Source organism: Suncus etruscus, chromosome 12 (genome assembly GCF_024139225.1).
Source record: "Suncus etruscus isolate mSunEtr1 chromosome 12, mSunEtr1.pri.cur, whole genome shotgun sequence".
In the NCBI taxonomy this organism is placed as follows: domain Eukaryota; kingdom Metazoa; phylum Chordata; class Mammalia; order Eulipotyphla; family Soricidae; genus Suncus; species Suncus etruscus.
The window spans coordinates 38,613,605-38,627,282 of NC_064859.1; the positions used below are offsets into that span (position 1 = coordinate 38,613,605).

Genomic DNA, 13,678 nt, shown 5'->3' on the forward strand with positions numbered 1-13,678 from the left:
AGAAGAAAATAAGTACATTTTATCTCTGCATAACCATTAAAAATAGTGAAATCTTCAAGTTTATCAACTGCTTCATTCATCGAGTTTATGCTTTATTCACTTCTGACTGTAGGTTTTTTGTCACATCCAGCAATTCTCAATGGTTACTCACAGCATTGTGTTCAGGAGATTATATAAAGTGAAGGGATCAAAATAGGGAGGGCTGCATACAAGACAATAGCTTTAATCACTGTCCTATATCTCCTGTCCCTATCCACTGAATTTATTGAGCTAAAGATTTTAAACTTGCTAAGACATAGCCAACTAAAGAGAATCTTTTTCACTAATGCTATGTAGATGTCTAATTATGTACAGATAGAGGTAATATGTATGATATAAGGCAGAGCAACATGGCATTCACAGATATTTTACTTCAGTTCCAGTCTGCCATAATATGAACAACTTTTCTCCCTCGCTTTCACCTGCTTTCTGTTCATGGGGAAACATGACAGTAGTTAGCAAAAACAGTCATGTCTCACGTAAGTCCCAAACAGAGTGACTGTAGATGACTCAGTAAGTCTGCAATTTAAGATTATTGGTTCTTATCTTTTTATGAGCCAATGATTCAACCAAAGTGTGTGGGGATTTCCAAATATGAGAAATGAGGTCCTGTCATCCATATCAAAAAGTAATTTGTAATGGCAGGATAAATATGAGCTAATAATGCCCAAGTTTGATAGCTAATGAAATATAAATGAATTATTTTACCAATTCATTCTATTAATTACTGAAAATAAAAGCATAATGCAAATGTACTACAAATATACTTTGGTGAGAAGATATGTTAGATTTGTCTCTTTAAGTAGACATAATTAAATACAGTGCAATTCTAAATAGTATAACTCTAACATTAAAATTTCTAATTAAAATTGTTCATTTTTTTTAAAAAGACATTTACCTGACCCACCAAATTTGGTTGAATTTGGGCAAGAATGCCCAAATTCAAATGTCATCCTTACCTAGATATATAACTAATTTTCTGCAAGACACTGTTTAAATTTGTACTTAAAATCTTTTCTTGTACATTAAATTACTCATTAATTAAAGTAAAAAAGTTCTCTATTTAAAAGACCTTTTATAAAGAGAATCATTGTTTTTATTTTCTGATTTATTTTGTTATGTTTTGTTTTGGAACCACACCCAGCATTGCTCAAGAGTTACTCCTGGCTTTGCACTTAGAAATCACAATGAACAATGAAATGTTCAGAAAACCATATGGGATGCTGAAGATCCTGGTCAGCCTCATGCAAGGAAAGCATCCTATAGGCTGTACTATATTTCTGGCCCCAAAACAAGTATTGTTTTGTATCTGCTCAAGATACCATTTTCCTTAAAATAGTACATTTGTGCTAATGCTCATTAAAAAGTAATCTAGAAATGGGAAAGTCATTAACATTATCTTCCTGTCAACCCACTAAACAAACTTTGTGGCCAATGATCCATCTTAGGACAGTAAAACAGCCTTTATAAAGAACTTTTACCTCTAATAAAAACTGGGCATTCAGGTTGGTCATAGCAATGGCAAAAATGGGTAGGTGCTGGGGAGGGGCAGAAACATATCTCTGCCTCTTCTGCAAAAAATGAAAAAAGTTCAGTCAACTTGGTAACAGCTGTAGCCAACCAGAAGGCCTCAGTCCAATGGGTGAACTGGCATCTTAATATTCATTTTCCTTACACATCAGATAAGTGATAAACAGCTTCTAATCTTTCCCACCTTTAGCAGTCCCATTTGTGTTTAGAAAAATACTGAATGCAAGATTCAGGATAAAAGGATAAGGATGGAATGAAATTCAACAGTTAGAAATCCCCAAGTACAATATTGAAAATGTACCCCATCATGTCACAGCTAAAAGTGGCTGTCTCCACTGCTCAGAGCTGGCTGCAGACAAATTTAATAGCAGCTTTCATATAAATTGAAAAACCTCATAGTTTGAATGAAAAAAAAAACTACAGTTTATAAAATCAATCGTTTTAGTTCTAACTCAACCATAAGTAACAAAAGGATTGTAAGGGGTTTTTGTTCCATTTTTAAGAAAAAAATATTTTCCCTCAAGCTCTAAGTGGTTTCAGAATCAAGATGCAGAAAATTAAACCTCTTCCTAAAGGTTTAAAAGCTCAAGCTTATCTCAGTAAATACAGTGGATGTTATGGTTTAGAAACCAAAGTAGAACACACATACACATCTGTAAATTTTAAAGAGGAATAATGTCTCAAAATATTGAAGACAGTGCTCTTCAGTATAAGTTTAAAAAAATTTGGTGAGAAGACTGGGTACTTTGGTGAGTAGAGAAAGGAATCAATTTATGTATGTATGTTATACACAAATTCAATTCATGATAAGACCCCCCAATAAAAAAGGTAAACAAAATCCTCAAGACAAGGTAAGACATATATGTAAATAGCACCCAGGGAACCCAGCATCAGACCTGCTTAATGACAACATGTTCCATTTGTAATTTTATTACTCATAATAAATGCTCTTTTTTTTTCCAGCACATAAGTTATTAACTGAATCCAAAAACCTTTTTGTCATTCTCTCCATAAATAAGCATACAACTAGCAAAATGTTTAAGTTCCAAAAGCGAAAGTATTATGTTGGCTTTATTTTTATCTTCAATAACCACAAATCTCAGGACTTCAAGACAGCAGGCTTTGAGCTTTGAGCACAGGCTTTCCTTGCAGGAGGCCTTGGTTCCATCTCAGGCACTCATGGTCCCCGAGCACTGCTGGCCATGACCCCTAGACACACAGACTGGAGTAGCCGCCAAGGACAACAGGACATGGTCCAAAAAAAAAAACAAAACACTAAAACAAAAACAATGCAAAATCTCAAATGCAGAATCTCAACACAGAATCTCAAAGTCCACGATGGAATTGCCATTGCTCTTCTTCCACAACGCTCAGCCCTAATCTTCTCCAATGTATCTGACAGTTAACCACAGACTTAAAACAAATAGACAAAGAAACGTCACATTTTGGGACAAACATTTGCTCCTTCCCATTCCCCACCCATCACTTGGCCTGCTGGGAAACCCTCATCACTCCTCTCTACTGAATTGCCCATCAAATCGGCATCCCAGCACATACTGACCCACCGTTCATGCCACTGTAGACACTCCGGTGATGGGGTGACAAGTCCTCTTGCACCTGTCTTCTGAGGGTGCCCTCCCTGCTGCCTCCTCCACTGCCTCCACCTCCTCCGCCCATGTGTTTGTGATCAGGGCTTCCTGCATAATGCTGTTTGAGGTGCTCCGGGCTGGTTCCCCTGGCTCTGGGGAGATGCTCCAGGCTCCCACCAAGGGCGTGTTTCTGAAGGTGCTCAGGGCTGCTTCCACTGTGCCTGGCATGTTCAGGACTGCCCCCGGGTCGGTGCTTCTGGAAATGCTCAGGATTCCCACTCAGCATGTGCTTGGGCAGCATCTCGGGGCTACTCCCAGGGTGTGGGTGCCTTTGCTGCTCAGGGCTGCCCTTACACAAGGGTTTGTGGTGCTCAGGGCTGGGTCCTTTGAGTGCCTTTGGGTGATCTGAGGCGCCGGAGTTCCTTGGTTTCTGGAGATGCTCAGGACTGGTGCTCCGATGCTTGGAGTGCTCTGGGCTACCCTCACCCCGAGGCTTCTGCAGGTGCTCAGGGCTGCCACTGCTTGCCTGGTGCTTGTGGTGGTCTGGGCTGTCGGTACTGCCGGTGCTGGAAGTGCTACTGCCGTCACCCACATCCCGCACGGAGGGGGCCGCAGAGGCTGCCAGCTGGCAGAAGCTGGCCTGGCTGTCGATGGAGCAGCGGCTGCCGGCACAGCCAGCTCCCTTCTCCTCATCCAGCAGTACGCAGAGCTCCTTGAGCTCCATGTTCTCCTTCACGACTTCCTCCTGCTTCACCTCCAACTCCTTCAGCTTCTGCAAGTATAAGGCCACTTCCTTGTGCATCACCCCAGCTGTGTAGCGGCCCAGTCGCTGCCACTCCCGGGACACCCTCTTGCCTTTCTGACGGTCATCATCCAGAAAGCAGCAGAGGTCCCTCAGCTCCTGGTTGTCCTCCTGGAGTTTCTGGTTGATATCCTGAATGAAAAGACAGAAAGAGCACCATTCAAAGAAGGACCCAGATGACACATCAGCAGGCTCAGACCTTCTGGGAGCCATAGCCCAGGACTGATGAATTTTCTATTAGGAGAGAGGGGGTAAAGCAGAGGGTTAGAGCTGTCCCCAAAAATAAAAGCAGGGGTTGGTTATGCTCCCTACCCAATCCTCCATTTAGATGACCTCATCTGATTTTAGGAATACATTTAGGGGACTATGATTATGAGTGGTTCTTTGATAGAAGAGAAAACTGTATCTTGAAAATCTTTACTTGTCCAATATCATCCACTAGGTATGTCAGAATCAGTTAATTAATAAGAAATTATTAAGATTAAAAAATAAGATTCCTTAAGGCCGGAGTGATAGCACAGCAGTAGGGCATTTGCCTTGCACTATGATTTGGGAAGGACCCAAGGTTTTATACCTGGCATTCCATATGGTCCCCCTAGCCAGGAGTGATTTTTTAGCACAAAACCAGGAGTAACCCTTGAGCATCATCAGATGTGACCCAAAAACAAAAAAATAAGGTTCTTTTATCCCATGTCCAAGAAGAAATATGTCTGGCTATAACATGTAAAATGCTACAAAGTTTTCAGAGAAAACAGGCACCATCTATGTTTTCAGCCTATGTCAGTGGATAAGCAGCCCAAATCCCATGCTGGATAATAGTAACAACTACTGCCCTCTAGTAGAATTTCAGTCCTGCACTGTCAACTTCTACTTGCCATATCTACAATAGACATCTTTTGGGCACATCTCACCATAACATTGAAAAGAAGTTGGCACTCTAGTCAAATCCTCCTCTCCAGAGGCACTTCTCAGCAAATACCATCTCCTACTTCCTGTCACTCATTAGGAAAAACATGAGGTTACCACTGGCACCTTGATTTCCTTCATCTTCTACTTCAATGTTAAATAAGTTTTCTGAGCTCCACCTCTGATATGCTATCTCATCTCATTCCCAGGCTTTAGGTCCTGATAACTTCTTACCTGAGTTAAGACAGAATACAAAATCATTCAGGTCTCACAAGCCTTGAGTCTTTGACCCAGCCTATCTCCAGCATAAACAATGGCCCATTCTTTTATTTGCAAATATCTAATCAGCATCAACCAGAAATCAGTCAGGTGTTAGGGATATTACCAATGCACACAGCAAAAACTCAACATCTTGAGAGTTTTCATACTGGTAGAAAAGATTAGTAAAAGGAAGTCTAGGGTCTAATGTCATATGGAGTAAAGTGTTGGCTGTAACAACCTGGGAGAGAGAGAGAGAGAGGAGAGGGAGATACCGTATATACTCAAGTATAAGCCGACCCCCCAATATTACCCTAAACTGGGAAAACTCAGTGACTCGAACATAAACATAGTGACTCGAGTATAAGCTGAGGTGGAAAATGCAGAAGCCACTGGTAAATTTCAAAAATAAAAATATATAACAAAACAGTTACAATAATTGAGGAATCAGTAGGTTAAATGGTTTTCAATATTTATTGCTAAAGAAAAACTGTAAACTAGCAACAATAACTTTAGAACTTTAAATAAAGTGCAGAAAACCGTAACTTAACTGCATTTTTCAACTTCAACCACTGTATCCTGGCACACTAGTGTGCTGTGAGACATTGTCTGATGTGCCATGGGAAAAATTCCAGTTTCATCCATAACATGAGGCTTTGGCATGATTGGTCTATTTGTAAGCGGAAGCTCATGTTACAGACTATAAAAACTAAAGACAGGAAGAGACTGAGAGATGTTGGCGAAGAGCTACGTGTGTGTCTTTCTTCAACTTCTGCCAGAATATCAGCTTTGTGTTCAGACAAACAGGCCCAGGTTTCACACTGAGTAAGTAAACAGAAATATGAACAATTATAAAATATTTTCCTATAAAAATTATATATAGTCAATATAGGCACAGAGTTAAATTTTTTTTAACATTTTCTAATGGTGGTGTGCCTCATGATTTTTTTTTCCATGAAAAAAGTGTGCCTTTGCACAAAAAGGTTGAAAAACACAGGTAATCAAGCTAAATCACAAAGGTTAAAATCCTTCAAAACTGGATTCCTCATCATCATCATCTGTATGTCCAAACAGAGCTTCAGCTGTACCGGATGTGAAGGTATCAGCATAGACATTGTCATCACCACTGAGTTCGCAGACATCATCATCGCTGCTGTCAGTCTCATACAAAGCGCAGAATATTGTGGGTTAAATAGTTCGGTGGCATCCAGTTCAGTTCAGCCGCCTACCTCTTCAGCTCAGCTACAATTGTGGACTGAGCTGAAGCACCAACCCCTCCAGCAGACGGCAGAAGGCCACTGGACACTACATGCATTTGATTCAGTGTATGCGCACCTAATCAAATAACCTGTATGACACGAGTATAAGCCGGTTCAGGTTTTTCTGGCACAAAATTCTTAAACTCGAGTATGTATGGTAGGTAGAAACTAAGTAGTCTTTTATTCCAGTCTGAAGTCTGAAGTCTGATGCTGGGGTTTCTGTGGGAAACATTTCAAGAAGCTGTATCCCCAGGCTCTCCTCTGCTCTGGTCTTTTCCCTGACCCCATCACCCCACCCCTTAACCTGTCAAACTTTTTCCTTATATAACCTGGATCTTTGTCCATTTCAGGGCGCATGTCAAAGGGGCGTGTCCAAATCCAATTCCAAGGGTGTGTCCAGGTATAATTACCATTACATCAACAATTGTCAGAACTCTACAACAGGTTAAGGAAATCTATTGTTAAGATAAGGCATCTCAGGGGCCGGGTGGCGCTAGAGGTAAGGTGTCTGCCTTGCAAGCGCTAGCCAAGGAAGGACCATGGTTCGATCCCCCGGCGTCCCATATGGTCCCCCCAAGCCAAGGGCAATTTCTGAGCACTTAGCCAGGAGTAACCCCTGAGCATCAAACGGGTGTGGCCCCCCCAAAAAAGAGATAAGGCATCTCTAGAAAAAAGAAGAATATATCAGCACAAATCTAATAAAGCAGCCAAAAATATTGAAGTCAGGTGACTCCCAGATGGAGATGAGGACAAGTACAAAAAGTCTAAGACGAGCATGCTTAAATTGCAGGAGGTTGGTGTGCTTGAAGCACGGTGAACAAGAACAGAGCTGGGAAAGGAGATCTGAGATGCTTCAGGGCCAGAAAGAAAATGTTAGGCTTTATCAGCCAGGAGGATAACTGTGTGGACTAGGTGAGACTAGAAGAGTGACATGGCATCCATTCAGCAAAGAAATGCCACTGAGCTGTGTGGAAAATCATCTGAGTGGGGCAACAGGGTAGGAGTGGCCAGAGGAGTGGGAGACAGGATAAAGTGAAAGCTCTAGGACCAGCTAGGAGGCAAGCAGGTTAGTCTAAGGTAATGGAGAAGAGGGTGGTACAGGCACAATGCCACAGTGTGAAAGGTAAGAACATATCTGCCTAGCATGCATGGGACCCATGCACAGCTTGCTTCAGAGCAAGATGCAAGCCCTTATCTTCTCTACTGGGTTAAGAAAATTTTCCCCAACATTCCAATCAACCTTCCAGTCTAACTTCACTTTACAAGTCACTTCTCCACAGGAGTCATTCCCGATTGCACTCCCAAACTAAAGGAGGTCCCCATCTATGTGTCTACCATTTCTTCTAAGACTTCCCTTGCTTGTACTCATTATAATTTGTAGTCACATATGTGTGTATGACCAAGGGAGCCAATCTCCATTTTCAACAGATTAATAAGAATGAAGATCATTCTGCTCATCTGTGTGTGTCCAGAACACAGCACTAATGGGTTCCTGAAGTAAAGGACCTTAATGCAAGGTGAAGTCCCCTCTTATTCCCCATTCACACATATAGTAAAAGGATCAACTATTTCTGGAAGCTCTATGATCTGGTAGGAGTGAAACAGAAACAGCTACCTGAGTTCTGCTGAAAACAGTCTTGCAACCCCATCATCCTAAAAACTAAATATTCCCAGAAAGTAATTTCATTCTCATAAATGAGTATTGATGGCATTTCCCCTGATACTGACAAGAACAAAAAACTATAAAGCGCCTGCCAAAGGCCAGGAAGATCACTTAAGTGCTGTAAAGGATCCTTGTATATAAGTACTCTGGGCTCAATCACTGGCACATGATCCCTCAAGCAGAGTTGAAAGGGATCCCGAGCCTGGGCTAGCATGCCCCAAACAACAAAAGCACCTTCTGCCTACATGGTTCTGAGAAAGAAGATCTGTGCAGCTCAATTTGCAACTCCAATTCTAACTTCTGCATTATCAAGAGCTCTGCTTAGAATGCCTTTCTTTTCTAATTTCCATTCTCTGACATCAGGCTGAGGCATTTCCCAAAGTCTCCATACTTTTGTATGTCCAGCTTTTTCCCTCACTTGGTCTGACTGATCTTAAAATGCACCCCTGCATTTTAAGAGAGTATTATGTCTCTCTTGTATATAAATTCTATTGCCTCCCCTTTGCCAGTGAATATAAATCAATCTTTTGGCTAAGGTCTGAAAAGCTTTCTCCTATCTTTCCCACTATTAACTCCCTCTACATCTTATCAAGCTTAATGTTGTTTAACTTTCCAACTAGAAAATACTGCCTTTTATATATAAGCTTATCTAGGAGAAAGCATGCCTCTGAAAGGTTCTCTAGCACTAAAATAAGAGTTGATTTAGTGCAGTAGTATAGGAAGAAAGCAAGAAAAGAGGGGAAACTGGAAGAAGGTACCAGGAAAGGAGAAAAGGGGCATGGAGAGAAGGAAAGTTGGTTCCTATTCACACACTGCCTGTAAGATATACTAGAACATTCATTAGAACTTATTCTTTTCTTTTCTAAAAAAAGATTTAGGAGAGCAAAATCCATTTTAATGTATTTGCACATTTGACATTCCTAAGTGGTGCTTTGCATACAGTAAACATGGGTGTATTTATTGACCAACCAACTGTCCTAGGTCTGTGGTTTAAAAAAGATAAAGCTCTAGTTTCTGAAAAACAAATTCAAATTGTTGCTTTCAGCAAACCCTTATATTATTGTATTTTGCAGTGATGAAAATATAAACTATTCCTTGAATCTAATGTTTTAGGTGAAATCATAAACTGGGTATATTCTGAGAAGTTAATACTTTTGTTAAGTAATCTTTCTAAAAAGTGATCCCACTTTTAGTTTAATCCTAGAATATTATAGAAAGTTCAATTCATGTTCTTCATCTAGATGAATTTCCATCTAAAAATATTTCTTTGAGCTGGAAAGATATAGTACAGCTGCTAAGGTGCTTGCCCTGTATACAGCTGACCCAGGTTTGATGCCTGGTACTCCACCAAAATTGATCCCTGCAAGAATAAGCTGTGAAGAAGCCCTCAGTACCACTGGGTGAGTCCCAAGCCAATAAATAAGTAAATAAATAAATAACATACTTCCCTATAAGTACCAGACAACTATCTGATTTCTCCCACTGATTTCTTCCTGGATTTAAGGGAGTTTCCACTTAAGCATTAAACACTTCTTAGAATTCCTGAAAGGTATAACCCGTAAAAAAAACTGGACCTCCAATATTCTTGATCACAGGCCCTTCCAGTTTATTTTTGTGAGACTATTATTTACTCTCCTTTTCATTTATTTCAAGAAGAAATAAATTCAATAAATTTCAAGAAGAAATAAATTCATTTCTTTCGAGAAGAAGCCTGTCAGACAGCTTCTTCAAATCTACCATATTAAATCTTGGGTTTTCTTTCTCAAATGTTGAGTGTCTTTAACATTATCACACAGTACAGTGGGTAAGGCAATGCACTTGTCTTGCATGTAGCTGATTTTAGTTCAATTCTGCACCCCATCTGGTCCCTGAGCCCTCTAACTCATAGCAGATGATCCAAATTTTTATTCTTAAAACTTTCAAGTATTGAACCTGTGGTTACAAAACTGTTTTGTTATGCTACTTTTCTTCATTGTGGGTTGAAATGGGGTAGTGTTAGAGAACAAGGAAGAAAATTAGAGTGCTGTAGATCTACAAGATACAGTTCCTTCAAATATACAAAGATGCATCGATCAGCAACGATTCAGTTCCTCCAAATGCCCATAACTCAGAGCAGCCTGAGTATTTTTATGAGCAGAGCGATGCATACAGAGATCCAGTTCTTTACAATACTCAATTCCAGTTTGGAACTTCCATTATCTACCCCAAGGATGCCAAACACCAAAAGAAGAGAGTCTATATTATGGCTGTATAACTTGATACTGCTATTTAATCTCCCTGGGGTTTCTTTATCTCTGTATCATGTAATCCTTAATGTTTCCATTTAGCAGATACACTTGGGACAGGTTGGTTTGTCCAGCTGCCCAAATTGTCAACTCCAAATCCTTTATCCCATGATGCCACATCCTAATTGGTTTATAAACAAACACAAACATTAGCCAAGACCCAACGGCTAGCTCTAGGAAAGGAATGGATGTGAAGCTGGGACTGGAGAGATAGAATTGCAGGTAGGGCTTGCAGGTGATTGAGGTTCGATCCCCAGCATCCCATATGGTGCCTCTCCTGCCCCACACTCTCAAGCTATAAAATACAAAAATAAAAAGTGCCTTCCTACTGGCAAAGTCAAATTAACAAGCAAATGCATCATGTTGTCAGACAGAAGCATTTACTGATCAGTAAGGTGTCCATAGAACCTGAGCCCAGAGGATGATGAGAAAGAGAAGGCTGGCCTCTCCTTGGGACTTTATCACAGTCTGTCAAGAGTTGGTGGACAAGAGATGCTAGAACTAAGGCACGAGGGAAACCAAAGGCAAAACCTGTAGTCCCCAAAGGACCAGCCCCCAACATTTCTTTATTAGATAAAACGACTAGCAGCCTTCTTATGCCAGGTCATGATCCTGGATTACCAGGCTTTCCAATTTAGGCTGTATCAGCCCTTAACTGGACAAAGACCCAGCTGTCTAAATGAAGGAAGTCTCCTGAATGAACACCAGTCTTCATCATACAGACACGCATATACCACTCAATACACACAACCTAAAAGAATTTCCATGTATTTCTCAGCCATTATGATATGCTACGCCCACAAGTTGCTTTAATTTAGTACCTAATATATATTAAAATCTTTAGAAATTGCTCCTGTATCATATTTCAATTCAAACATGAAAGGTCAAATTGGAAGGTTATGGATCATAACATACATGGTCACCTGTAAAATAAAAAAACTAGGTTCTGAAGATGGCCAATTAGTCATTTACAATTCCTTTCCTGAAGACAATACCTACCATTTTTAGTAGTGAAGTCTGATGTTAAACCTTCCCCTCTTTATCATAATCTGAGATGGTTCACATCCATTTTCACTTTATTGATAAGGAAAATGAGGAGACTAAGAAATTAATTACCCAAGACCAAGTAAGTTCCTGGCCAATGGGAAGTTTAGGGGCTAACCCACTATTAAGTTGTTCTTCCCAGTACACCAGCCTTTAGCCCCCCAAGATTTTGGTACTTAATAAGTTCTCCATTAGTAGTAGATGAAACTACTACTAATGGAGAGTAAGGAGAGAGTAAGCCTTGGGGTGTTTTTAATGAAGCGTTTTACTTGCACCCACTTTAGGGTCCAGATGACAGTCAGTGAGGACTCCTTGTCGCAGTAGTAGTGTCAGTAGTAATGTCTCCACCTGGACTGAGCTGAGTGCAGGTAACTAGCTGCAATGAGATCCCTCCCAGTCCCCTTTGCTCCAGAACCCCAGAGCAGTTGCCATGTCACAATCAAGAAACCGGTAACCCAGAGTGGGGTGGGGGTGGAAGGAGAAGAGAACAGCTTGTGCCTCCGGGAATTTGCTCCCAGAGGTCCCGGTGAAGCTTACGTTTGTGTCCGGCTTCCTATAAACAAAGCAGAACAATGAGAGGAAGGAATACCAGGAGGCACCAGCGCTAGCAGCGAGGAGAGGAAGTTTGCGGTGCAAGCAGGCAGGGCGGATCCCGCCAAAGGCCTGCTGCATGCCACCAGCGGGGAGGTCTCAGGGCTGGCAACCGCAGGGCTCCCCACAAGAATCAGAAAGTTGAGGGGAAGGTGTCTTCTTTATTCCTTTAATGTGTTTTCCTAATAGCAACTGAAAAAGGGAGGACTCAAAAAGCAAGCATCATCACTGCTACTTGAAGTACCCCTAGCAATCCCCCAAGCCTCTACCTTCTGTTTCTTCTCCTCTGCACCATCCCCTCTCCAATGCAGGAGGAAATTAAAATAAAGCTGGGGGAGGGCGGGGCGAGGCAATCCAGATGACGCCATCCTAACTGAGAAGAAAAGCTGAGAAGCGACCAGAAGACGCGAAGACTGAGCTTTTTTTTTTTGCACACGCACGCCGGCTCCAACGGCGGCGCCAGCCGCTTCTCCAGGGGCGCCCGACAAAGCCTCGGGCCCCGGCGCCCCGTTTCTCACCCCTGTGGTCCCTGGAGAACTCCTGGCGCTGGAGCAATAGGCATTCTCGGACCCCAGGGTCGATGATGCCTTAGACTTGCTCCCTTCTCTTTTTCCTTCCAAGCTGTCCAAAGCAGTGACTTCTTAGAGTCCCCCCCGAAATGCAAGGTTCAAACGTGCCCATATCCTTTCCAGTCTTTCCTGAGCATCCTGGGGCACCGCATCTCCGGCCCCGAGAGCGCTGGCCAGCGTGCCCCTCTCTGAGAAAGAGGGGTCCCGTCCCAAACGCACGCAAAGTTTGCAAAAGTTTCCCAAAGGGAATGGGGCGCGGGGAGGGGTGCTGCCCAGCACAAGGGTGGACCACCTGTGGCTGGCAGGAGGCAAAGCCTGCAGGGTCCCACCACCCCCGGCCAGCCACTGCCCTCCTCCTCCCTGTCGGGGCCCCGCGCTCACCTTGAGTCCCCGGATCTCGCCGAGGTGCAGCTGCAGGCGGCGGTTCACCTCCCGGATGAGGTTGCTGTGGTCCAGCATCGCGCTCACCTTCTCGGCCTCGGCGCGCCGCAGGCTGCGGATCAGCTCCTCCTTGCTCCACTGCAGCAGCTCCTCGTCCGACACTTTGGACAGATCCTCCACGGCGGCGACCGCCGACGGGCCGGCCGGAGCCGGGGCGCAACTTTCCGCCGCCTGCGCCGACATGGTGCCGGCGGGGGACCCGGGGTGCGAGGACGGAGGGTGGACGCGGGGCAGCGGCTTTGGAGAGACCCACCCCGCCGCCCGGCTCTGTGCGCGGCCGACTCAGCGGCACCGCCCGGGGGCCGCGGCGTGGGGGCGGCAAGGGTCGCGCTGCGCGGCCATCCTACCTCGCCCTCCCCAGGCACCCCCGGGGTCCGGCCGCCCCCTGCGCCTGCTGACCCAGGCGCCGCTCAACTTCGCGCAGCAAGTCCATGATGATGATGATGATGGAGGGGCGTCAGGGCGCGGGGGTGAGGGGGCTCCTTGCTCCTCCGCCCAGATTCCGAACTGTCACCCCCAGCCCTGTCTCCGCGGACCGGCACGAACCCCGCACGCACTTCCCTTCCCCAAGGTCCGCTACAGCCCCCCGCAAAGCTGATCGCCGCTCCGAATGGCCACTGCGCGCCGGACCCTAAGGCGGCGGAGATGCTGTCCTTGAAATAGGGGCGGCGAGGCTCCTTGCAGCCGCTCCCGGGTCTTCGG

General features: G+C 43.7%; 1 protein-coding gene across 4 annotated transcripts in view; it reads right to left on the bottom strand.

Annotated features, from left to right (window-relative positions):
- The window catches only part of CCDC85A (coiled-coil domain containing 85A), a 227,984-nt gene extending 214,670 nt beyond the window's left edge, over positions 1-13,314 (bottom strand). For 2 of the 4 annotated variants that reach the window (XM_049784781.1, XM_049784780.1), the window contains exons 1-2: positions 12,917-13,314; positions 3,135-4,092 (exon numbers count right to left, since the gene is read on the bottom strand). In XM_049784781.1, the coding sequence (XP_049640738.1) occupies positions 3,135-4,092; positions 12,917-13,159 (1,201 nt within the window). In that variant the 5' untranslated portion in view covers positions 13,160-13,314. The remainder of the gene's footprint in view (positions 1-3,134; positions 4,093-12,916) is intronic. The other 2 variants (XM_049784783.1, XM_049784782.1) reach the window with 1 other exon arrangement.
- Positions 13,315-13,678: the final 364 nt, after the last annotated feature.